Source organism: Pleurodeles waltl, chromosome 2_2 (assembly GCF_031143425.1).
Source record: "Pleurodeles waltl isolate 20211129_DDA chromosome 2_2, aPleWal1.hap1.20221129, whole genome shotgun sequence".
Taxonomy (NCBI): Eukaryota; Metazoa; Chordata; class Amphibia; order Caudata; family Salamandridae; genus Pleurodeles; species Pleurodeles waltl.
In genome coordinates, this window is record NC_090439.1 from 474,737,859 (window position 1) to 474,764,805 (window position 26,947).

Sequence of the window (26,947 nt, forward strand, 5' to 3'; positions counted from 1 at the left end):
ACATAAGAACGGGCTCAGACCTAAATTTCGAGGACTAGTGAAACTCCTGTACTCTAACCCGACTGCCCGAATCAGGGTGAACGGAGTAGTCTCCGACCCATTCCCCATTGGCCGTGGAACTCGACAGGGATGCCCGCTATCCCCCCTATTCTTTGCACTAGTAATAGAACCATTGGCGATATTACTGAGAAATGACCCACTGATTGAGGGCTGGCGCTGGCCCTCTGGTTCGGAGGACCGAGTGGCGTTGTACGCAGATGATGTGCTCCTGTACATCTCTAACCCACCCAAAAGCAGCCCACGTGTCCTAGAGATCCTGAGACTTTTCGCGGAAGCCTCGGGACTGGTCCTGAATCCAGCCAAGTCCTCGCTAATTCCCCTACATCGCTCTCGTGACTGTATAGATTGGCAATGAAACATCCCAGTACGGAGAAACAGCTTCAAATACCTGGGAATATACATTTCACTTCTGCCCGAGTTAGCATGGGAACTTAATGTCACGCCGCTAACAAAGAGAATCAAGTCCGATCTCCTGCGCTGGAGAGCCCTCCCCCTGAATGTACTTGGCAGAATTGCACTGTACAAGATGATGATCCTTCCCAGGCTCCTATACCTCCTGCAGAACTTTCCACTTCCCGTTCCCATGAGATGGTTCAAGGAGATGGATTCCTTAGCGCGCCAATTCATTTGGAGCGGCACTCGCACTCGACTGTCGCTCAAAACATGCCAGAGGGACATATATGAGGGTGGCTTGGGCATGTCTAACATCCAATACTACTATCTAGCGATGCACGCACTCGTAATCAACGACTGGGTGGGAGGTGGGTGGACAGACCCTGCATACCAACTAGAATTACAGACAATGGGCTACCCACGGATCTTTGGCACACTATACGGGAGCCCGATCCCCCGAGAGACCCCAGACGTGACCAAAGTGGTACTACAGGGATGGCGGACGGCCCAGAAAGTGACGGGGTGGTGGAGACGTCTTACCCAACAAACCCGCTATGGCATGGGAGGCAGCTGGCACAGGTAGCAGGTCTGGAAGGCTTTCAGAACTGGGACAACATAGGTATCTCCACGATGGGTGATGTCTGGCGAGGGTCACACATACGGTCCTTTCAAGACCTTCAGACATAATACTCTTTAAACAAGACACAGTTCCATCGATATCTTCAGCTACGCCATGCCCTACTAGTTCATCTACAGGCAGGGGACACCATACCCGAGCACAGCCCCATGGAAGCCAAAGCATTGATGGGAGACCTGGGCAAGGGAGGGGTTTCCCAGATATATCGCACCCTGATTACAACCGCAGGGGGCCCCCTGAGAGAGCGTCGTCAGAGGTGGGAGGATTGGATGGGACCCATGGAGGAAATGGACTGGACAGAAGCACTGATGGCCCCACGCTCCCTTACAATAGCCACACGTCTCCGGTTAATACAAACATACTTTCTTCATACCGCATATCTCACACCTGCCAAATTACATAAAGCGGGCCTCCGCCCCTCGGCGGAATGCCCCCGCTGCAGGAGTCACACAGCCGATTTCTTCCACATGGTATGGGCATGCCCGACCATAGTGGCTTATTGGGAAGCGGTGGTGCAGGAGATCACTGGGGTCTTACCAGTAGAGGTAAAGAGGTTGCCGTTGCCCCTCCTTCTGGGGGTCATGGGAGACACAGGGCTGCGAAGAACAGATCGGTCCTTCTTAGGGGTGGCATGCCTAGTGGCCAAGAGAGACATAATGGCAGAGTTGAAGGCCAGACTTGCTCCGACACTAAGTGGAGACGGGGGTGGATTGGTGTGCGCAGCGGGAGAGACTTGTATATGAGACCAGAGGTTGCTTAAACAAACATAATAAAATATGGGGGAAGTGGGAGAGCATAGCGGGCTTCTAAGCTCTAGACTATGCGTAATGTTTTCACAGTGTATAGCGGGGGCCTAGGGCTTGGCCATTATTGTTTGATGCCCGTTGGCATCATGTTGAAGTGTATACACTATTGTTTCATGCAAAATCAATAAATTTTCTTTATAAAAAAAAAAAACCTGCCAAGAAAACTATCTAAACGCTAGAGAAACTAAATTTGGCAGATTTAGATCTCCTGACAGCTGAACAGATTCAAACATTTGAGTTGTATAGGCCAAAATTTAAACCACAGTTCTCATAGAAGTTTTTGAGAACCATCTCCATGTGGCTGTACAATCATGGTTGATGCAGACCAATCTGACTTAAAGCCTCACAGAAGCAGCAGACATAACCTCAGCCACCATTGCGAATGCAGGGAATATACGGATAATATTTTGCATGCAAAGATGGTCCCACCAATAGATGCCACCAAGGCCTTCAAGAGGTCATTTGTGCAAGCAGTTATGGAAAAGAGCTTCGGGATACAATTTTAATATGGATCACGCTACAGTATACAGTTCCTGGGGCTAGGAGAAGGATGTAAGATAGCTATCTTCTTAGTGGTGGGGTGCAGAGGGTACGAGGCTGGGTTGTCCTCTCTCGCCTTTGTTTTTTGGGCTGGAGTCACTGGAGTGCTTGGTTTTGCAGGATGCCACATTTCAAGGTCTCAGATAGGATCCTCAACATGAGAGAATATAATTAGCATTAAATACCATACTTCAGTGGTGTACCTTGTATCAGCATGAAATCAGATAGCGAGGTACATCTCTCCCTTCATGAATGCATCTGCAGGCTTTACATATCCTAGCACATATCACGTAGTAGGCTATGAGAGAATTCCTCAAATGCTCTCTCTACAGGTCTTGAAAGATTTTCAGAAAACTGTAGCAACACTGGAGGCCGATGGCCCTTTGGCAGTTGGGGTAGACTAAACTCTAAAATGTCTAGGTATTTAAAATTCTTCTGTTGTCTTCACAACATACCTTAATGGGCACCAGAGAATACGCTCCAGAAAGAACATGTTGCTTTGTGTAGTCTTGTAATGGTTAATGACAGTCTTTTCATCCCATCACGATCATCGATTTGAGTTTACAGACATGCTATGGGCAATCCAGATTACCCAAAAGTGTTATATGGATTTAGGTTAAATGCCTATCAAAATGTATACTGATAGCAATTATGGCCTGGAACTTGAACACAAGGAAAATGGGATGAGAGAATGTCTTGATTGTTCATACCCCCTTGTGGACTAGCAATGGACTAAAGAAAATGGGGCAAATACATGATTCAGTAGAGGGGACTTAATTGTTATTGCCATGTTGGGAAATGTATGCAATTTGGAAAGACTAAAACCCTTAGAAGAACTTAGACTGGGATTTAGTCGTACCAACTGGAATATTCAGATAATTCCAGTTTACATATACACTGCGCGATCCTATCAATGGAGATACCGCGTGCACAGCTGGTACATGACTCTGGAAAATAGAGTGTTCTCAAAGTCTCTGTCAAAAGGTTGTTTGTCTGATTTATTAAAATGTAATTAATAATACTCCAGATGCTTGAAACAGGTTGATGTACAAATGGATGGTGGATCTGTGGAACTGAGAATAGTGAATATGAGGAGGTGTGGCTGAAACCTCTTTCTGGTGGTTAAGTCCAATTTTTTTTCTTTCAGACTACTTCCCATTCAGAATACATCAGTGGCTTCTCAGAGATTACTGTCTGCCAGTGGTTCTAGCAAGTTTGTTGCAACTGGCCATTCGCAAATGGAACAATGCTGTTAGCTCAGATCATGTAAGCAAACGTAAAGAAGCCAGGATGAATGTACCCTTTAAAAAAGTAGACTGGTATGAAAAATTAATGGCAGATGAGAGGTGAAGGGATCACTGCTCATACATGACAGCTGAGCCTGATCAAAAGGATTTAAAGTCTGACACGAGGCTGTATTTGTGGTGTCAATAAACCTATCATGTTAACACATCACTTCATATCGGTTTCTAACTGAATTTTATATCAGGTACTTAGGCAAGATACTACATAAATGGATGCAATATCTCAACACATACACCTAGCAGATCTTCGAAAACTACGTGTGAGCCGAGTAAACAGCAATCTTTTTGCATAATTTGTATCATTTTTGTTATTTCACATACCGGATTGAAGGACAAGAAAATGAGTTACTTACCTGTAACTGTGGTTCTCCAGTATTGGTATCTTTCATAGATTCACATGCTTGAATCATTCCCCGTCGTCGAAGTGGGAGTCCCACGGTACATAGAAAGCAGTAAATAGAGAATTTTTTTTTTTGTTTTTTACTGAAATGCATAGGAAAAAACACATTCAATTATAGAGCTATCAGCCTCTTTATAAAGAGCCCAAACTTCAACCAATCAGGTGTGACCACCCCTTAGAACCCTCAGCACAGAGGCTCAAGTCTGTCAGATTTCTCTGCACTAGAGTACCCAGGAAAAAATCCCAGAAGGTGAGCCTCTCTGGGGAGGAGGGTGGGTCGCATGTGAATCTATGAAAGATACCAATACTGGAGAACCACAGTTACAGGTAAGTAACTCATTTTCTTCTCCAGTATTGGGGTATCTTTCATAGATTCACATGCTTGAATCAGAATAGCCAGCAGTAAGAACAAATTATTACTTTTTTGTAGTACCAATAGAATGCATAAACATAATGCATGTTGTCTGAATGTATATAAGAAATTAACATCTGTAAAATTAAGTGCTAACCATATTAAGTACATATAGAGTTCATCTATTATATATATATATACATATATATACATACACCTCTACCTAATAAAAAACAAATGTATCAATAACTGCACATATGCAAGCATATACGTTAAATTATACCTTAAACAATACACAGAGGACGGAGGGTAAAGATTATAGGCTCACCTCATGTGAACAAATTGTGCAAAACTGCTTGTCCTACCGCAGCATCCACCTTGTCAGAAGCTTCTAGGCAGTAATGCTGGGTGAAAGTATGAGCACGTGTCCATGTCGCCGCCCTGCAGATCTGGTCCAGAGGGATTCCAGCGAACAGAACTGTGGAAGTGGATACTGCTCTAGTGGAATGCGCCCGGACATTAGATGATAATGGCTTCCCCGCTAACTGGTGGGTCAACTGAATGGCAGAAGAGATCCAGCGGGCTATAGTTTGTTTAGTAACTGCGTTACCGTGATTGATCTTTCCATAGCTGATAAATAATTGTTCAGATTTACGGAAACCACTTGTTCTTTCTATATAGAACTTTAAACAGCGTTTAATGTCTAACGAATGCAGTGCTCGTTCCGCTGCCGTTTGAGGATTTGGAAAAAATGTTCGTAAAACTACTGGTTCGTTTAAGTGAAAAGATGATGGAACTTTAGGAATAAACCTTGGATTTGTTCTCAAAATGACCACCTCTGGCTTGAATTGAAGGAAAGGTGGAGAAATTGTAAAGGCCTGAATATCGCTGACTCTCCTTGCCGATGTCAAGGCTAAAAGAAGGGCCGTTTTAAAAGAAACGAACTTTAGATCCACTCTATGAATAGGCTCGAACGGATGTTTCATTAATTGGGCGAGAACAATGTTCAAATGCCATTGTGGTGCAGGACGATGAATTGGTGGAAACTTTCTGAACAAACCTTTAAGAAACTGTTTTATTATTCTGGATGACCATAGTGAAGGTGACTGAGACGTTCGTCGGTAACGTGATATGGCAGCCAAATGCACCTTAATCGATGAATGCGAAAGACCGGATTTAGCCAAATGCAATAAATATGGCAAAATTTGTTCAGGAGATGATGTTAGAGGATGGATGCTAGAAGTTGCGTACCACAAACAAAACCTCTTCCACTTGAATTTGTATGTGCGATTTGTAGACTGAGCTCTGGCGCAGGCAAGCACCTCTCTGCAATCCGGAGGGATATTTAATCCATCGAATTCATAGAATTCAGGAGCCAGGCTGATAAACGAAGAGATGTCGGGTTGGGATGACGAACCTGACCCTGGCTCATTGTCAACAGATCCGGTATTGCCTTCAGCCGAATGTGAGGTTGTTCCGATAGCAATAGAAGTTCTGTGAACCAGAACTTGCGTGGCAACCTGGGAGCGATTAGAAGAATCCTGCATTGTTCCCTCTTCATTTTTAGCAGAAGTCTCGGGATGAGAGGAAGCGGGGGAAAAGCGTATGCATAAATCCCTGACCATCTGATCAAAAACGCATTCCCCTTCGAACCCCTCTGCGGACGCCAGCTTGCGAAGTGTCGGTATTTCTTGTTGTCTTTGGTCGCGAACAGATCTAGAGTGGGTTTGCCCCAAAGACGAAAGAGACTGTCGAGAACCGATTGATTGAGTTCCCACTCGTGGCAGCTGGTTCGATTCCTGCTCAAGGCATCTGCCCAGGTGTTGGTGATCCCAGGGAGATGTTCTGCTCGGATGGAGATTCGATGCTGAATCACCCAATGCCACAGCTTCTGCGCCTCCAGAGATAATGCCCGAGATCTTGTCCCTCCCTGCTTGTTGATGTAATGCATAACCGTGGTGTTGTCCGTCCTTATCAAAACTGACGAGTCTCTGATGTTCGTGAGGAAGGACTTGAGTGCCAAAGCCACCGCTCTTAACTCTAGTACATTTATGTGGAGAGTTGATTCTTGAGTGGACCATTTTCCACTCACGGAAAGATCCTGTAAATGAGCACCCCATCCCTCCAGGGATGCGTCTGTTGTTACTATGTGCATGGTCCTGTCCTTCAGAAATGACAGTCCGTCTGGGACAAGGGGAGTTTCCCTCCACCACCTGAAAGCCTGTTTCGCTGTAGGGGTGATTTGTACTAGCTCGTCGAAAGAGCCTTCTGTCTGTTTCCAACGGTTGTCTAGTTGTTGCTGAAGAGTCCTCATGTGCAGACGACAGTTCCTTATCAACGGAATGCAAGACAATAGTATCCCTAGAAAAGACTTGTAAGTTCGCACTGAAACGGACCTTTTTCTGCTGAGCCGTGTTGCTAAGTTTCGGTCTTCTGTCCTGCGAAGCAAAGGCTTTCGCTTGTAAAGTGTCTAAGATGGCTCCTAGAAACGTGATGTTCTGAGTGGGCTCTATGTGAGACTTGGGGTAATTGACTGTCAAACCCAAAGCCCCGAAAAGGGAGAGACATCTTTCCGTGTCCCTGGCAGCCTTCGACGCTGTACGTGCCTTTATTAGCCAGTCGTCTAGGTACGGGAACACCTGTACCCCTAATTGCCTGAGGTGGGCTGCCACTGGCGCCAAAACCTTGGTGAACACTCTTGGAGCCGACTTGAGGCCAAACGGAAGCACTCTGAACTGGTAGTGAATGCCTGGGACCCTGAACCGCAAGTATTTCCGATGATTGGGGTGAATTGGAATGTGGAAATATGCGTCCTGAAGATCTAACGAGGTCATAAAGTCCCCTCGGTTGAGCAGGCTCAGAACGTCTTGAAGAGAGATCATGCGAAAAGATTGCTTCTTGAGGTATCTGTTGAGCGAACGAAGATCGAGAATAGGCCTCCAGTCACCGGTTTTCTTCCTGATAAGGAAAAAACAGGAGTAAAAACCTGTTCCCCTCTGGTTTCTTGGCACAATCTCTATTGCTCCCTTGCTCATTAAGATAGCAATCTGTTCCATAAGCTCGTTGAGATGGGCTGGCGGGGGGCCTCTTGGTGGTACCTGAGGAGGAGGTTGGTTGAATTCTAGTGTATGCCCCCGATTGATAATATCCAAAACCCATCTGTCTGTTGTTATGCTGGACCATTGGTGTAGAAATTCGGAAATTGTGCCCCCTATACGAGTGTTGATATAGGGGCTGGGTGCAGACACTTGATGAGGGTCACTGCTTTCTAGCTGTTTCCTTGGTTCTGAAAGCAGACTTTCCTCTCGGTTGTTGTCTGAAGCGAGCTGATGATTGTTGACAAAAGGAATGCGGCTGTTGCTGGCCATAGGTTGAGCGAAATTGCCCTTGGTAAGAGGAGTAAGGTCGATATTGTTGAAAACCTCCTCTATGTGAAAAGGTTCCTCTCCCTCTCGCTCCCCGAAAGGGTTGCCTTTTGTACTGAAGCGTTGCAAGGGACCTGGCTGTTTCAGTGTCCGCCTTAATAGACTGCAATGCATCGTCGACATGTTTGCCAAACAAAAGCTCGCCATCATATGGCATATCCAGAACCTTCAACTGAACTTCCGGCCTAAAAGAGGTAGCCTTTAGCCACCCTTGGCGTCTGAGTACCGCCGCCCCGGCCAATTGTCGAAAACCTGTGGAGGAAACATCAATGGCAGAGTCTATGATTTCAGCCAAAATCTTTTCTCCTTCTTGCAGAATTCTGCGTGCCTCTGCTCTACTGGCCTCAGGTATCATATCAATAAATTGTGACATGTCAGACCACATCTGACGATCGTATCTCCCAAGTATTGCTAGAGAGTTAGCCGCTCTAACAGTGGTGGTAGCCATAGTTGAAATTTTTTTACCTATGGAGTCCAACCGCCTTCCTTCCTTGTCTGGAGGGGCAGTCAGAGAAGCCGACGGATTCCTGGATCTTCTCTGAGCTGCTTGTGAAATAACCGAATCCGGTTTAGGATGGCTGATTAGACATGCTGGGGAGTTGTCAGGTGCCTTATATTTCTTTTCTAGCCTGGGCAAGACTGCAGGAATGGAGGACGGAGTCTGCATGACTTTTAGGCCTTCTTCCCAGATGAAATCTACAATGGGAATGGCCCTCATCGATTTTCTAGTGTCTTCTTTAAAATCATAAAGAAAGCAATCTGATTGTTTTGACGTAATCGGTAGCTGGAATCTCTTTGCAGCTCTTTCCATGACACTATGGAAACCCCCAATGTCCTGCGGTGGAGAGTCTACTGGCGGTGGTGTAGATGGAGATGGAGTCTGGATCTGATACTCATCCCACTCCTGTATTAGAGAGTCTGAGTCCTGTATCTCCCCTTCCTCCTGTTCCTCTTCGGATGACGGTGACGCAATACCCTGAACCGATGGAGGTGCTGTGGTAGGGTCTGGGAATCCGGAAGGCCTAGCTGGAGTGGACACTGGTGTCTGTGGAGGCTGTACCGGTGTAGAAGAACCAGGCGGGGGAAACCTCGCATAGTAGTCCTGCATCATTTGTTGAAGGTTGTTAATCAATGATACCGGCATTTGTACTGTCTGTTCTTGTTGCTCGAAATGCCCCTGATCCTGCTGGTGCGGAAAAGGCTGAAGATCCTCCTCTTCATCTTCCTCCTGGCATTTTATACGTAGTTCGGACGGACTACGCGCTACCGGAAAAAATCCGTCATCAGAGTAACCATCGCCATCATCATCATCAAAAAGATGCTGCGGAGGAACGGGTGCAACCTTGCTGGGCGATGTATGCGATGGCAGCAATAAAGACGACCTGCTCTGCACAGGCAAAATCCTTTGCGGTGGGTAAGGAGATGTTCCAGGATAATGAACCGTCGACGGAACTGTCGTCGACGGAGCACTCGTCGACGGGGCCGTCGGTGTAGTTGGTGCCGGTGGTACTAGTGTCGACGAAGGTCTCGTCGACGAAGTTAATGTCAGTACGCCACCCGTCGACGGTGTTGTCGTCGACGGAGTTTTCACTATCAGGCGCGTCGATGGAATCTTCGTCGGCGAAACAGACGGCGACCTCCTGAATTTCTTCGTCGATGAATGCGTCGACGGCAAAGATTTTAGCTTCTTACCCGTCGACGGCTTCTTAGTGATCTTCAAAGTGTGCGACGACGACGGACCATACTTTAGACTCACCGATGTTATCGTCGTAGACGACAGAGGAGACAAAGTCACTATCATCGGTGATGGAGGAGCTGTAAATGTAGCCGTCACTGTAGTCGTCGTCACAGGTAGACCTGTCGTCGACGGAACGCTCGTCGACGGTGTCGATTTTTTGGATGTCGACGGAGGCAGTGAACTTGAAGGCTTTTTAGGCTTCTTTGAAGAAGAAGCAGGTGTTGATGGCTCTGAGTGAACCCTGCCACATGCTACCTTGGATGTTGAAGGTAGATCCCCGGTGTCCTTAAAAGCATGCAGCTTCTTGGCTGACTTACTGCTTGAAGGGGATAGGCTCTCCACAGACCTCTTTCTTTTCTTCGAGGCCACTGAAGTGTCACTCTCCTCTTCAGAAAGAGCTTCTCTTGCCTTCTTTTTCTGGAGCCAAAGTAGGAGCCTGGCTTCTCTGTCCCTCAGAGTCTTGTTAGGAAAGTCCTGCCGATCTTACAGTCCTTGACCTTATGCTCTGGATGTAAGCAATAGATACATTCTTTGTGAGGGTCCTCACAGTGAAGTCTCAATTTGCCACAGGTCCCACAAGGCCTAAAAAGACCTTTTCTTGTAGACATGATGGAAAAAGTCTTGTAGAAAAAAGTCAAGTGAAAAATTCTAAGGATTTCTCTTGAAGAGAAAGAAAACTGAGCAAAGCTCAGGGAGACTCCCTTACACACGACGTGCGGTAGAAAATCTGACAGACTGAGCCTCTGTGCTGAGGGTTCTAAGGAGGTGGTCACACCTGATTGGTTGAAGTTTGGGCTCTTTATAAAGAGGCTGATAGCTCTATAATTGAATGTGTTTTTTCCTATGCATTTCAGTAAAAAAAAAAAAAAAAAAAAAAAAAAGTTTTTTCTCTATTTACTGCTTTCTATGTACCGTGGGACTCCCACTTCGACGACGGGGAATGATTCAAGCATGTGAATCTATGAAAGATACCCCAATACTGGAGAACTATGATATCAATCTACAGTTATAAAGTAAAATGTGCTGAGATACAGACGCTCTTAAATGTTAAAAAAAGAGAAAGAGGAAAGGCCAGTCTGGGGGTATCTGGAATCATTTTATTGACTAACAGAGTGGTCTTCAATTAATCTCAGATTCTGTATATATTTCAAGACATCAGCATCTTGACTTTTTGAAAGATTCTTCATTTCTTACTGAGTAGGTGACCCTTCTTATGGCTGTCAATTTGCACATCTCAATCCAATACTTAATCTTTCTCTTTCCTGAAGCCAACTCGTTCTTAATCCATAATTTATACCTTAGATTCTGTGATCTAGGTAGCTACAATTAGTAATAATTAACTCCCCAGTAACTATATAAATCTTTAGCAGAATTTCATTTCAAAACAGGTCAACCACTAGGGATGTCTGAAGTAGAAGGCTACTTTGTTGAAGACATATTTCCTGCACATCATTTACTATCAGGTTTAATTTCTACAGATGGGAAGTACACCCGTAGGATGAAAGATCAATCCATTGCTATATAAGCCCATGTTAATATTTACTTTCTGTATATTCTGCAGTATTTCACAGAATTTGAGACCATGTCCCTTTTTAAATTGCTACGATTTGTTTAGTCTCCAAATCTATTTCACATTTATCTTACAGCTGCATGTTATCCTTTAGAATTATTTTGTACCTTAATGAGGACTTCAGACTTCCTTCTGTGCCACAAAGTGCTTTACTTAGAACTGAGTCTCTTATGTCCTGATCAAATTCGTGCTCTCATTAGGCTACAAGAGCAACCCTTAAATCCATGGGAACCAGAATAATACACAATTTGTATGCAACAACGGTTCTCGTTTACACCATTTGATATGGAATATTACATACCTACATATTTACTTGCAATATCAAGGCTGATATCAAATAGTTTACTTTGTTATTCCTGTAGGGTTGTGCCTCTTCCACTGTGATGCGCAGTGACTGTATCCCTGTTCGTGTTGAGGCTTAAAGCGCATGGCACATTTCAAGCCTCATTCTAGAGCAAACTTTTATGCTCCTCTCAACCGCTTCATTACTGACACTGACAGTTCCACCCCACTATCAGCTGCCTTATTAGAGCATTGACTCCTCGTAGTAGGCTTCCATCAGGTGGAGCCTGCCCTGCCTACTAAGGTTCTGCAACTTCCCACTCACTGTTTGTCACGGCTCCTGTCCATTTAAGTTTAAGTCTCATCTTAATTTAATGAGTCTATCGGGATAGCCCCAGTTTATTTATTTATTTTTGTGGAATGCTCACCTATACCTGTGATTTTCATACTTACAGGCAAATGCTACATTGAGTAAGTGCTCTTTTTCCATATTCACTAGGGTACATGTGTTATTTTAATGGGGCACACTTGTAACAGCGGTTACAAATTCCTGCCCTCTATTATTTGGGTGGATCAGTTCAACTCGTCACATACGCTAATGTTGCACGACACAGACCACTGCTTTTTCTTAACTGTGTTTTATTAATGATTACAGACGTTCCCATATTTCATTAGTCCTCATAAGATCCTTGTATCCCAAATAAGGGTCCAAACGACACAGATGAGAAACAAACAAACACAGGGACTGTTAATTTTGTCAAATGAACTAAATCAAGAATTCTAAGTGGTTGTAAATACATCAGAATTTCCATATACCATAACTCTTATATTTGGTTGTGCTGGGTTGTACACTGGGTCTCTCGATACACTGCATCATTTTTCACGGATATACTATAGGTATGTTGAGTTTGAAGAGATAACATTGTTTTTTTGCTTTACTTTAATTGTGGTGGTCCTCTTTGATGATCAAATATTAATATGACAGCATTGAATGAATTAGGTTATTTAGCCTCCTGATTTAACACTCTGTATCAAATGATACCAATGAGAGCCATTGTTGCATAAAGATTAATCTGATGTATTCAGTGTTACGTTTCCAGTGTTTTATTACAACTAAATAATTCCATACCTAAGAGGTGGGCAAATACTTTTCATTTAGATATGCCTGAGTAAACAGTTACAGTATACAGTTTTACATTCTAGCTCACTAACCTACCCAGTTAGTCAGGGTCGTGGTGGGCAATACTTCTACTCCAAATATGTGGTTGGTCAGATTTACCAATGTCAAATACTACTGCTCTTTTTACTTCCATAAACAATTTGTGGATGAGTAGCAGTTAAGTTAAACAGTTAAGTTGTGAACTAGCTTTGTCCTGATTCGCATCTCTGCAGTTTGCTTTACTGTGGTGCATTTCCATATTGATACCTATATTGGAACTTGTACAGCCTGCACCAAGACCTGACGTCTACAGTAATTTCAAATAACTGGGAGACTAAATATTCTTGCAGCTCTGCGATCTCAAAGCGATGCAAGGAGAACACTAATTTCCTCCTCTTTAAAATGAATTATCAAGCAATCTGTCAATTTCAAAGTTCTTTGAAAGGATGCTAGGTTGGATGTTTCTTAATACATACAGGAGGTTTGTAAGTCTACTCATAGTACTTATATTTGTTCCAAAACCGGTCAAATTCAAGGCCCACCCTCTATACAAGTCCTCTTGGATTTCATTTATGAGTGACATCAAGTGCTTCACAATTAAACGAATTTCCTTGGTGTGTTAATACCCAAAGGTAGACTGACCCATCATCTCTACCCTCCAAACATCACTAGTGGGAGCAAGCATTTCGTCTTCCACCGCCATTCATACTCATCATTTCATATTTATTCCAGCTGATAGACTCCTGAGTAGTCTGTAATTGTTAACTGGTAGCTCAGATTACTTACTAGAGCACGTCAGCATACAAAATCACTTTATATTTTCTCCTAAATATTGATAGTCCTCAACAGTTTTCCACCTTTTTCAATGTCTCAATTGCTATCATACATACCACCACATCTTTGTTTACGCCAAAGATAGTGTTACATTAACAAAAAACAGGTTTAAGTGCCTCTGCGTAATCTCAGGCTAGCCTGGCTGAAGAAGGGTGATACCCTGAAACCGGTCCCAGGATGCTTGTTCCCGGTCCAGGGAGGACCTGGCTTGGCAGTTCGGGCTGGACTGTTCCCATGAGGGAACAAGGTCAAGACTGATTTGCATATGGCTGGGTCCAAACTGGGGTGGCATGGTGAGCAAAAGAACGATGGATTAAACCCAGATCTGTGATTGGGGGTGAGTGTTTGCATTGTCAGAACTCCGTCCATCATCCTTTTGTGTTGCTTAAGTTGTCCTAAGTGGGAAGGGTATGCCCAGACGTGGGTCCCTTGCTCACTGTGCCACTGGAATCAAGCTAGCCTGGCTGAAGAAGGGTGATACCCTGAAACCGGTCCCAGGATGCTTGTTTCCGGTCCCGGGAGGACCTGGCTTGGCAGTTCGGGCTGGACTGTTCCCATGAGGGAACAGGGTCCCGACTGATTTGCATATGGCTGGGTCCAAACTGGGGTGGCATGGTGAGCAAAAGAACGATGGATTAAACCCAGATCTGTGATTGGGGGTGAGTGTTTGCATTGTCAGAACTCCGTCCATCATCCTTTTGTGTTGCTTAAGTTGTCCTAAGTGGGAAGGGTATGCCCAGACATGGGTCCCTTGCTCACTGTGCCACTGGAATCAAGCTAGCCTGGCTGAAGAAGGGTGATACCCTGAAACCGGTCCCAGGATGCTCGTTTCCGGTCCCGGGAGGACCTGGCTTGGCAGTTCGGGCTGGACTATTCCCATGAGGGAACAGGGTCCAGACTGATTTGCATATGGCTGGGTCCAAACTGGGGTGGCATGGTGAGCAAAAGAACGATGGATTAAACCCAGATCTGTTATTGGGGGTGAGTGTTTGCATTGTCAGCACTCCGTCCATCATCCTTTTGTTTTGCTTAAGTTGCCCCAAGTGGGAAGGGTATGCCCAGACGTGGGTCCCTTGCTCACTGTGCCACTGGAATCAAACTAGCCTGGCTGAAGAAGGGTGATACCCTGAAACCGGTCCCAGGATGCTTGTTTCCGGTCCAGTGAGGACCTGGCTTGGCAGTTCGGTCTGGACTGTTCCCATGAGGTACAGGGTCGAGACTGATTTGCATATGGCTGGGTCCAAACTGGGGTGGCATGGTGAGCAAAAGAACGATGGATTAAACCCAGATCTGTGATTGGGGGTGAGTGTTTGCATTGTCAGCACTCCGTCCATCATCCTTTTGTGTTGCTTAGATATTAACACACGCCATAGGTTAATTTGTTCCATCATTGTGAAGTATACTCTTACACTAAAATGCTAAAGGTCATAGATATATTACAAACACTTGTCTACGTCTACAGCAATTTACATATGCTTCATTTGAAGAATGTTCACTATTTTTCCAAAACAGAATGTTGCACAAAGCACAGCTAGCGCCCAGCTATGTCTTGAAGGCTTACTGACTGAACACCACTGGGATTTTCATAGACTCACCAAAGTAATTTGAACCTCTCCTCCAGTTGCATACACATCACCATCGTGATCTCCATGAAGAAGGAACTGCACAATGCTTCCATGATATAAGGGAACAGTTTTAATCGATTTCACCTAAAGATGCAAAATGAACAAAAAGAAAATAACAAAAATGTGTAAATTAAATCATATGTAAAAATAAAACAAAAGTGCAACCAACGAAAACAAACACTAAATTACATTAATCATTGTCTGTCACCTTTTGCCAATGATGGCAAGCACCATACCTTTGTGCTGAAAAAGAGGGTCATTAAATACTATAAAATTAAAAAGCATGCAGCTTGTAAAAAGCTTGTATCACTCGACGTGGTTTGCTCTACCGCTTCCCATATGGCACATCAACCTAAGCTCTAAGAGGTAAGACCACTACCAGCCCTTGTTGCTTTAACAGCCATGATGGAAAGTGGGTCTCTTTAATGAGGCTAGGAAATTAACCAAACAAATACAACATACAGGTATTGTTTCTTTGCTCCTTCCAATTCCAGCTAACTAAAATGGGTCTATCTAACAATTTGTTTTCAGAGATGAAAAACACATGTGTGCTACAGTTCAGTTAAGCACATAAACAGGTTTTTGTTAAACCCAGACATCAGCCAAGAAAAAGGCATTTGGGAACTAACATTTCCAGAATAAATGCAGAGCATCCAAAAACATTGTTACTTAGATTCAGACTTGTTTATCAAAAGTGACAGAGGTTGTCATGGATTTGGTGGAGTAGGCATGAAGTACAAGTTAGGTACCTTCGTAGCCACCTTTCTGGTGGATACTCTATTTTTTTCTGAAGATTTCTTCACCTCTAAAAACAAACTGACTAATGAAAGCTTAAACAGCTCTCCTGTGCTGCTATAAGCCACCACACCCCAGTACACTGTTAGTTCTCCATCCTTGTGTACCACAGGCCTACAGTGGTAGAGACAAGGCTGACATGTTTGACAGACATTGCAGTCTTAAAAAACTAAATTGGGACCCTATTGAGGGTTGCAATGCTCTTACAACCCACTCCTTAGGATGGGGAGGTGGATGGGATTAGTGAAGAATCTGTAGGTAGAGTATCCAAAAGAACGTTTGCCACAGAAGGAAAGTAACATTCTTCTGATGGATACTTCTACCTGCTGATTCCCCAACTCTTAAATCAAAACCTAAGCAATACTTAACAGGTGGTAGATCTCAGGTGATGTCTATGTGTAGTTATACTTAGGTCAGAACTTCTACAGAAATATTTTTTTTGGTTCTTTAATAACTATGACATAATTTGAAGAATCCACACAGAATATTTCCAAAAACCTTCATCCATTTAGGCTCTTTCTTGGAAAGTTTTGCACTCACATGACAAGCTGGGAGAAAGAAGAAACTCGTGTCCCAAATGCGTGAATTCCAATGTTAATTTCCATGTTTTTTTTAGCCCAGAAAAGCTCATGATTGAGGAGGGCTTGAAGGCGCCATGAAGTCTGAAGAGACTCCTAGTGACTAGAACAGGTCAACAGGAATGACCCCAAAAGTGTCCAAAATGGCCCAGCAGGGAACAAGAAAAAGCCGAAGAAAGCTTTGTTCCCCAGGGGGACGGGATTGGGAACGGCCTTGAGGAGCGTTCTGCTCCTGAAGCTTCCTGAAAAACCCGGGCATGGCCACGTCCTCGGAGGTCGGTGCAAGAAAATTAAATAACATATACAGTGATGCAGTGGGTGTGCATTTAAGCCCCCCTCCCATGGCTCTACTCTTCCTGGAGGCCCTCATCACCCAGGATGAAGAGAGAGAAATAAGCACCAACATGCTCTTTAATTATCTGTCCCCAGTGCCCCCATCGCCCAGGAACCAAAAGGATGGAAAACAGCCAGAGTTCCTCCCACAGCTATTACCTGTGAGACAGAAGCATGTGGGCCTGTAGTCCGCAGTGTGTTTTATTCCTGCTCCCTCCAGCAGTCAGCGCAGGCAGAAGTAGAGAAGGATGCTGGCTTCCATGCAGTGCGTAACAGTTTTGCCTTACATGTAGGGAGCAGGCAGGGACCACTGGGCCTTTACGATCCTTCTGCTGTCTCCAAGGAAAAACAAATCTTGAGTGTGCTCAGGCTGGGCCATGTGATGCTCACAAAGCTCTGATAAGATGGGGCCTGGATCACCCCATAAGCCCTTGCAAGGGCGATTAATAAACTGCATATTGTGCTTGTGGTGTCTCAGAGAGCGCAAGCCCCACAAAAAAGATTGTAAATATCTGTGTGGCTGCCAGGAGTGTGGTAGTCCCAAAACGAGCCACAGTAAAGCTTTTGAAGCTTTTTTTTAGGTTACAAATAGGTCTCCTACAGGGTACAATTGGTGACATTGGGAGAGTTTTTAGACAATTTCAAACCCTTAGACCTTGGGCCTTTGCTAAGAGGCTCCGGGTTGGTAGTGATCTCTGTTGGTGGGTCCTAAGGCAATACTTGAAGCATGCTGAAAGTAAAAAATGACTTGTGCATATTTGATTGAAACTGTAATGCTTTAGTGATAATGAAACAATTATCTTTTATGTGACGTAATGAGGGTTATTACAATGTTTTATTGAGTATTGGAAGGTTTACAGTGAGTCATTCTGAGTGCTAATGAATGTCACTGAATTGTGTTATCATCCCCAGCAGTTTCAATTATATTTTATTGGTTTGTTATGATGTGTTTCTGCTTTTATGAATGTGGTGACACAAAGAAAAAGTCAGTTGGTCTGCCTTTTGTTAACTGCCCCCCCTTATACTACGTCTAGTATATGTGGGGGTTATGATGGCATTAGGGTTCAGAGCTAACCAGGGGTATGGATTGTTACGACTGTCACCATAGGTATTTCCACCAGTCTACTTTGCAATGTTTGTAGGTTAATACATAGTGTTAAGTAATGCGTGCATAATAAAGTAATTTTCCTTTTTATAAATGAAAAGCACTGCCTGGAAAATCATTTATTGGGTGGTGTTCGGTTCATACCTTCAGACTGGGGTACTACTAGTCCATACCACCTCCCTGGGAAGGCCTTGTCCTGATCAGCCTCACTACTCTGAGTCAAGTGCTACAACAGGTTGACAGGTACCAAGTAGACAGAAAGTGGAGGACTTATTATGTGAGATGTATCTGCAACTAATAACCTGCAGTCTTACAAAAGTTGTGAGGTTAAATGTGAGAACACAGAATGTAATGTAGATAACCGTAGAAATCGTGCTTTATGTGAATGAGGCTAACTTAGTGTCGATCATCAACGTTTCGTGTGATGTTCTACTACATCAGGGAACTAACATTGCGGTTTCATTCTCTGCTAGAATAAAAGTGAAAAGGCTCCACAGAACAAGCGAAAGACTTTGTTGAATGTTCCTGAACAAAAGGTGATTCTCTCAAAGCTGAACTTAGCTGTCATTGATGAAATAACATAATATGTAACCACTGTGTCTCCATGTGCCAGACTCACTTAACACAGAATCCTTTACAGTGTAATTGGTAGAAAATCTTTGAATGTATACTGTTATAAAAGTTTCTCTTTGCTTGATTTCTATCAGTTATCAGCATGAGAGCCACATATTAATGTAGTGACAACATGGACCTTTTGTCTAAAACCTTATTAAAAAATGCAATTTCACGGTGTTAGAAGGAAGTCCTTTCCCCATTCTTAGAAGACAAACCTCTGTCAGTTTTGTTTTTGGACTCTCGAGTTCCTGATTTTATGTAACTTTTGCATTTAGTACGCTGACTGAATTTCTATTTGACTAACCGTGATTTGCGACTTAGCACTTTGAATGTTTTATAAGTAAACCTTTTGTGACTGTCCATTCTGAGCTGCTATTGCGATTGAATAACAAGACATTATGAATTTCTATCCACAAGACAGACGGGTCCCATTGGGGAGTACCAAAGTTCATATCCATACCACACGGCTCCCAGTACGAGAAAATCAGCAGGGGTAAAGAAAGGCTCAGGTGGGCTCTGACAGGTGCATAAATCATGTCATTTACCACATCATGAGTGATATTATAGTTAGCTCACTAAAAATGTAACTGAAAAATATCTGTTTCTTTGGTTTGTAAACATTTTGGCCTTCTGTCACTTCATTACCTAACTGTAATGTCACTTTAAACTTTGTTTTTAAAAAATATTCTGTGTTTTTCCTATAGGTTAAGGTCTTTTTACTATGCACAACTATAATGTCACCTTGATCTGCATGCTTTTCAGTGACCGTTTTTTAAGAATCATTTTTTACATTTAGTATGTTTAACCCGTTTGTCAGGTAGGGAGAATCCTTGCTGATGTCGCACAGCGATTTACAGTACAGGATTGTCAAAAGGCCTAGTCTCTGACCTGACATTGTGCCAAACTCTATGAAATCATCCTACCTGACCAGATTTACACACAAACTGATTAGTGTGTATAAGAGAACAGACATCCAGTTTTATTTTGAGATTTTTTGTGTGCTTTTTAGTGTAGTTTTTTACACTATATATATATATTAATATTATTTTTACAGTTTACAACTTAAAAAAAAATATTTTTAAACATTATTCACCACTTTTTTTTTATTTCTTCTTTTTTTTTTTTTTTAACAAGTCTTTGTGTAGAGATGGTATTCCAGTAGTCATTTATGAGTCCCCCCCCCCCCCCCGAGGCCCTACTTTGAGGCAGTGTATGCAGTGCATTCCAAAACGCTGCATATTTTAATCAGATTCCTCCCTGTGTTGACACAGCCCTTCCTTTTGAGCAGCCTGTATGCCCTAGAATGCTCCACTTTTCTGCCTCTCAGTGCAAGCTATGCTGTTGGAATGCATAGTCTTCAGGTGCTTCCACATCTCACTGGCTCCCATAGAATATTTTCCATGTTTTCCTCTAAGCAGCACCTGGTTGCACAAAGTACGAATAAGCTCTTTCTCACTATGTTTTTTCCCAGCTGGAAATGTGAAACACTGCCACACCTCTGATTCTTTCTTAGAGCTCGTGTATGTGGTGCTGCAGAAATAGATGAAATGACAATGTCATCATGTTCTGATTGTGCACTTGTGATGGGCCTGGTGGACGATGTGCTCAGTGCCTCTTTGTATAAAGTTTTGTCTGAGACCATAAAGGAAAGCATTTACACCACACTGCCTCTCTTAAACACCAATCTGGTAATGCTTTGTCAGTAATATCCTTTGAGGCTGTTCGGCTTCTCTTCTCAACAGCATTCTCCGAGTAGCCAACCAAAGGATTGCATTAATTTGGATTTTTCTTGTTTTTGATGACACCTATGACTTTCACTTTCTTGAGACCCATAGAGACAAAGAGTGCTGCATAACGCTCGTGTGGCTTTTACTTCTTTATGCTGGACCTTCCTAGCTAGCAAGAGTGTCCCGTCACTCCTGGACCTTTACTTTCTCTTCCATGTCTAGCTGGGGGAAGACTTTCAGGATGCAAAAGTTGTAGGAAAAAAAATAATTAAAAAAAGAAGTTGCATTTGTTATGAAGGCAAATTTTTATTTTGAGCTTTGGGATTTCATTACAGGCACAAATGAGATAGTAACCTAAAACCTACAAGTGAACTATCTGCGTTATTAGGTGGCACTGTACCAGAAAATGGTACTGCAGTACCGGTAACTCACAATAAAAGCATATCTGTCATTATACTGATGTACTTTAAAGATCCTGACACAATGTTATTAGAGGATGCCTCTTCAGTGTATGAACATTGACTGCTCCTTTATTTCTACGATTGTGAAGAGTGCCAAGAAGAACAGGAGTTGTAAATGACTTTTCCACAGTCCACTGTTTGGCACTTCTTTTCAATCCCTCCAAGAGAGAAGAAGGGTTCTGCAATCTCTGCTACAGAGACTGTTACACAGGTACTAGAAAAAATAATAATTTGGGATGTTGAGCACTCTCAATCACCTGAATGCTTGGAACTCAATATAATACTGCCAAGATAAGATGTCACAAATATAATGGAGTCTCAACATCTACTCCAATCCAAATTTTCAAGCCTGGCAATGCTGTTTCAATGAAGTTGATTGTACCCTCACTCAAGATACCAACCTCCAAATGCAGATATTACGCTAAAATGCAAAAAGTGTGCATAAAATGTATGTGTTGGAGAACAGAGTAAAGTAGCTGGACACCAACTAATGGAGGCTCACACACCAAAGAGCAGAACAAAATGTCCTTTTTACTTTTTCGATCCAGAGTCAGATGCCCCTCGTTTGTTATTTTTTGTTGATCCCCTATTTTTTTAATTTTAAATTACAAATAAAAATCTTAATTTTTAAAAAACAAGATCCTAGGTAGAATCAGCTTGCTTTTTTAAAAACAGAAGGAGAATGTAAGTTGTTTGTTGCGTCTGTATCTCAATGTTAAATTGTATTGGAGTATTTTAGTTGACATATTTAATATTCTTTGGTACAATTTTGTGCAACGTTTAAAAGAAGACCAGATTTATTAATACTTTGAACAGGTTTTGGGTTACTTTCATAATACAAACCCAGCGCAAAATGTCTGGTCGTAGTAATTTTCTAATGTAAATAAAAATTTGTATTGGAAAGTTGGCAAAGTATTGCCAAGTTTCAATATATACTACTTTGCACTAGTTTGCGTCAAGGGGAGATACCATGTCATGTCTGTCAAGGATCATGCAGATGTCGTATGTGGCAGTGATGAGAGCTGTTTTTGCACTGTGGTATCCTGAATCCAAACTGTGTGGACTGGTGGTTGCTGAGGTGTCGGTGGACTAGTTTCTCATAGACCTTTGCTAGGTATGGTAGAAGGGAGATGGATCTGTAATTGGCAAGCATGGTTATGTAAGTGAATGGTTTCTAGAGCAGAGGCAGGACGGTTGAATACTTCCAGTTGTCTGGGAATTTGGCTGAGTCGGAGACATTGAGGTTGGGTGTTATTGCTTTGCTGAACGGTAGGAGTCCTTTGGTAAGACGTGGTGGGGGCAAGGGTCAGACGAGACCCCTGAGTGGATGGTCTCCATGGTAGCAATGTTTTTGATGGTGATGACTGGCCACAAATTCAGGCTTCGTTCTTCGGTTGTGATGAAAAACTGAGCTGCAACAGTGATGGGTGCCAGATGAGGGTCAAAGTTGCTATATAGAGGTGCTTTTGTTACAGAGAGTTCAGACAGCTTGTTGGAAAGGTCATGTGGGGGAGCCACTTTGCTGAGGGTGGCAAGAGACGAGGTGAAAGCTTTGATGATGGCAAAGATTTCCCTACTGCTGTTAATGCCAGCATCAATATGACCTGCAAGAGCTGTGTACCTGGTGTTCTGTATCTGATGTTGGTAGCTTCTTTGGGCAAATGTCTTTATCGGTGGTGTCTTGACTGGTTCTCCACTTGTGCTCCAGTTGCTTGCTGTGGCGCTTTGTCAGTTGCTCTATGTATTAAGTGGCCTCTGGTCAAGCTCTTGCCGTTGGGTTGTGCTTGCAGGGAGGATGGAAGTCTGCATATGCAGTGAGGCAGCTGTTGAGGTTCTTGATGGCTTTCCGCAAGTTGTGTATGTGGTCCGGCGGTGTGCGGAGATGGTGGAAGCCCACTCCCCTACTTTGATGCTTTCCCAGCTGTGATGAGCAGTTCCGGTGATGGTAGGTCTGTAGTGGAGCAGGATGATTATCTTGAAACTGACAGTGAGGTCTGTCCAGATCACAGTTGCTGGCTTGTCAAATTTGATGATACCACATTGAGGAGAAAATTATGTCTAACTGGTGTCTGACAGAATGGGTGGGTTCAGTAGCGTGCTGAGTGAGGCCAAGGTTTCTGAGGCTTACTTGATGGACTGTAGATGTTTGTTCGGTTTTCTAGGTGAAAGTTAAGGTCTTCAAGAAGGATGAGGATGCTGCGCTGCTGATGAGGGATATGATAAAGTCTGTAATGTTGTTGGCGAATATGGGGTTGGGTCCTGGTGGTCTGTATATGAGGGTGCTGACAGGAAGAAATTGTCTGTGATATGTAACTTGAACTGTAAGTGTTACATGTAGTTTGTGGGGTTGTCCATTTGGGAGAAGCAGCTGATGGTGCTTTTGAACATGATGTCAACACAACCTCCGAACCTGTGCTGATGGTCTTGCCTGGTGATCCTGTAGCCAGCGGAGATGGCTGTAGTGATGTCCCTAGCAGAGGTTAGGTTTAGCCATGCTTCTGTGAGGAAGAGCAGGTTGTGCATTAGGCCCCATATCTTTGTGGTGTCTTTAGTGAGTGAGCGAGTGTGGGGGAGCATGCATGCAAGTATGGCTTGTTGTGCAGGTGGTGTTTGGCCTGTGTGAGGCTGGTTTGAGTGAGTGTGAGTGAGTGGGGTGCTGTTGGTGCAGGAGTATTGGGTGTGGGAGAGAGCATGATAACTTGCAGGAGGTGCCTGTGACTGTGGCAGCAGTGTAGTGGTGGAGAGCACAGAGGTGGACGTAGAGTACTGGTGGTTAGGAGGAGAATCAGGTTTCCTGGCGCTGTGCGTGGTCCAGGCATGGACAAACACATAGGATTGCCCTTGGTGTACCTTCATCAGCAATGCAGCTGCTATAATAAGTAGGCCCTGGAAGGGGGTAGGAGTGGAGGGTACTGTGGGTGGTAAACTGATGATGTTACTTCCTGTGCAGACGGATGTAGAAAATCCAGTGATGTTACTTCCTGTTCAGATGGAAGATTGGGGAAAAAAGTCCTCTAGCTTGGCTTCTTCTCAGTAAACTATAACTTGCACTCACACCAAGTACAGTGATGTATCAGTGATGTCATTTCATATGCAATCAGTGATGTTATCAATAATGTCATGAAGGAAGTAATATGTGAGGTAATGAGCAGTGAGTGCGCAAGTTAAGGGTACTTGAGATAACTGCAAATGGTTAATTTCAGTATGGAGTTTAAAATTGTACATCTTAACTGAAATTTTCATCTAACTATAATCACAGTTTTTTCAGTGAATTTATAAGGTTTTTAGTACAATAAGAAAATAAGTTACTTACCTGTAACTGTAGTTCTCCAGTATTTGAATCTTTCATAGATTCACATGCTTGAATTATTCCCCATCGTCGAGATAGGAGCCCCCGGAATAAATTACACAAGTAGTGTTATTAACAAAAAGGCCCTAGGCCTCTTCACTTTAACAGTCTTTCAGAGTCATTTTAGGAAAAGGACCAAACCTGAGTATCCACCAATCAGGCAACACCACCCTCTAGAATCGTCACGAGAGAAGCTCAATCACCTCAGATGTTCCAAGCACAAGTGCGTTAAAAGAGGAAAAAGAGAGAAAGGAAAAGGGAAGGTGAAAATGAGCCTCTACAGGGAGGTGGGTGGGTCGCATGTGAATCTATGAATGATTCCAATACTGGAGAACTACAGTTACAGGTAAGTAACTTATTTTCTTACTCCAGTATTGGAACTTTCATAGATTCACATGCTTGAATCAGAGTAGAGAGCAGTACTTATGCACATTGTACCATTGTAACCATATATGATACAAAACACATGCATATATAAAACATTTGTATATACATCCATATAAATCTTTATATATATTTATATATATATATAAATAAAGGAATACTTCAAAGAAAATATGGTATGTGAATAATATTGTTAATTGTCTCCACTTTTCTCTATGTTACACTCTTCTCTTTCTTTGTTTTGTTTTTTTTATAAATCATAACTCTTTATCCGAACATAAGAGACATAAACAATGTGCATACCTGTTCTAGGATGGAGGGATGGAAAATGATGGCTCACCTTCACCTGAAGAGATTCCTGAGGACTGCTTGACCCCTGCTATCTCTCCTTAAGATAGAGATTCTAAGCAGTAGTGCTTTGTGAATGTATGACAGCTCTTCCATGTTGCTTTTCTACAAATGTCTTGCAGGGAAACCCCTGCGAACAGCGCTGCTGACGAAGAGACTGCCCTCGTAGAATGAGCATGTACAGATGAGTGCAGATGTTTACCCGCTGCTTGATGGCAGAAACGAATGGCTGAGGCGATCCATCTGGATATACTCTGCTTAGAAAGTGGTTGGCCTTTTCTAGGTACAAAGTATACTACGAATAGCTGATTAGAGCGTCAAAAGGACTTAGTTCTGTCCAAGTAGAATTGAACACATCTCTTAACGTCTAATGAGTGTAATGCTCTCCCCGCCTGAGTAGAAGGATGAGGAAGAAAAGATTTGAACACCAAGGGCTCGTTGCTGTGGGTGTCTGGAGGGACCTTCGGGATTAAATGCGGATTAGTACGCAGCAGTAGCCTGTCTTGTTTAAACTGTAAGAACGGCTCTTGAATAGACAGGGCCTGCACTTCACTGACACCTCTGGCTGATGGGAGAGCCACCAATAAAGCAACCTTCCACAAAAGGAATTTGAGAGATGCACGATGAATCGGCTCAAACGGATGCTTCATCAGCTGTGCTAAAACAATATTTAGGTTCCACGAAGGAGGTGGTGGTCTGAATGGAGGGAAAACCCTGAAAAGTCCTTTCAAAAACCTCCTGATTAGACGAGAGGAATAGAGCGCGGATGAAGCGTCTGAACGTCTGTATGCTGCTATTGCCGACAGATGTACTTTAATGGATGAATGTGACAGTCCTGCTTGTGCTAACTGCAATAAGTACGGCAATATTTGTTCCGGCGGTGAAGATAGTGGGTCAATCTGCCGCTGATGACACAAGACACAAAATAGTTTCCATTTGCAAGAATAAGCCTTATTAGTGCTATCCGCTCTAGCTCTGGACAAGATATTCCTACACTCCTGTGGGATATTCAGATGTGCGAACTCTCTTTGCACAGGAGCCATGCTGACAATCGCATCAACTGCGGATCCGGGTGCCATACTTGCCCTTTGTTCATTGTTAACAATTGTGGAAACGGTTTCAGCGGAATGTGAGGCTTGATTGATGGAAGAAGAAGCTCCGCAAACCAGTGTTGGCGCGGCCAATACGGAGCTATTAATATCAGAGAGCCGGATGATGTAGGAACGAAAGGCCTATGGATAGATGATGCCCTTGAGACCACCATGTCAGTGCTTTGGCTATTGCTGGGGTTATGTGTATTCGATCTTCGAAGCATCCCGAAACCTGGAGTCACTGACGATTTAGTTGCTCCTGTAACGGGCGCATCTTTAGTCGGCATAGAGGAACCAGAGGTATACATGATGACATCATGCCAAACAGTGACTTGAACAGGTGGACAGAAACACAGTTTCTTTTTTGTATTGATTTTGTTTGTGTCAGTAACCTCTGTTGCCTGTCTACTGTGGGACACGCCATGGTGGATTGCGTGTCTAGGTTTGCCTAGATTTGTTAGTAAGGAAACGCACCTTCTTGTTGATCTGTGCGCTCCTGCGTAGGTACTTGCTTTTACCAGCCAATCATCTAGATATGGAAAAATTTGGTGTTTCATCCTTCTGAGGAAGGCTGCGATTGGCGCTGGACATTTGGTAAATATCCTGGGAGCTGATTTTAGGCCGAAGGGAAGGACACAAAATTGAAAATTGCTGCCGGCTACGGTGAATCTCAGGTATTGTCTGTGGGCAGGGTGGATGGGAATGTGGAAATATGCGTCTTTCAGGTCTAGTGTAGACACGAAATCTCCCTGGTTGAGGCGCAGGAGGACATCTTGTAGGCTGATCATGCGGAACGATTGCTTTTTTAAGTAGATAGTCAGTTCCCGTAAATCGAGGATCGGCCTCCAATCTTTCCACTTTTTGCGAATGAGGAAGAACCTGGAATTAAACCCTCTTCCTTGCTGTGATCGAGGTACCTTCTCTATAGCTCTTTTGAGGAGCATTTTGTTGATCTTCTTCTTGAGTTGTTGTGGGTATCTTGAAGGAGTCCTGCGAGGAGGATTGGAGGGAGGCAGTTGGGTAAATTCTACAGTGT

General features: G+C 43.5%; 1 protein-coding gene across 3 annotated transcripts in view; it reads right to left on the minus strand.

Annotated features, from left to right (window-relative positions):
* The window catches only part of SMCHD1 (structural maintenance of chromosomes flexible hinge domain containing 1), a 2,128,336-nt gene that overhangs the window by 1,578,227 nt on the left and 523,162 nt on the right, over nt 1-26,947 (minus strand). For all 3 annotated transcript variants that reach the window (XM_069219969.1, XM_069219967.1, XM_069219968.1), the window contains exon 14: nt 15,096-15,209. In XM_069219969.1, coding sequence (XP_069076070.1) covers nt 15,096-15,209 — 114 coding nt within the window. The remainder of the gene's footprint in view (nt 1-15,095; nt 15,210-26,947) is intronic.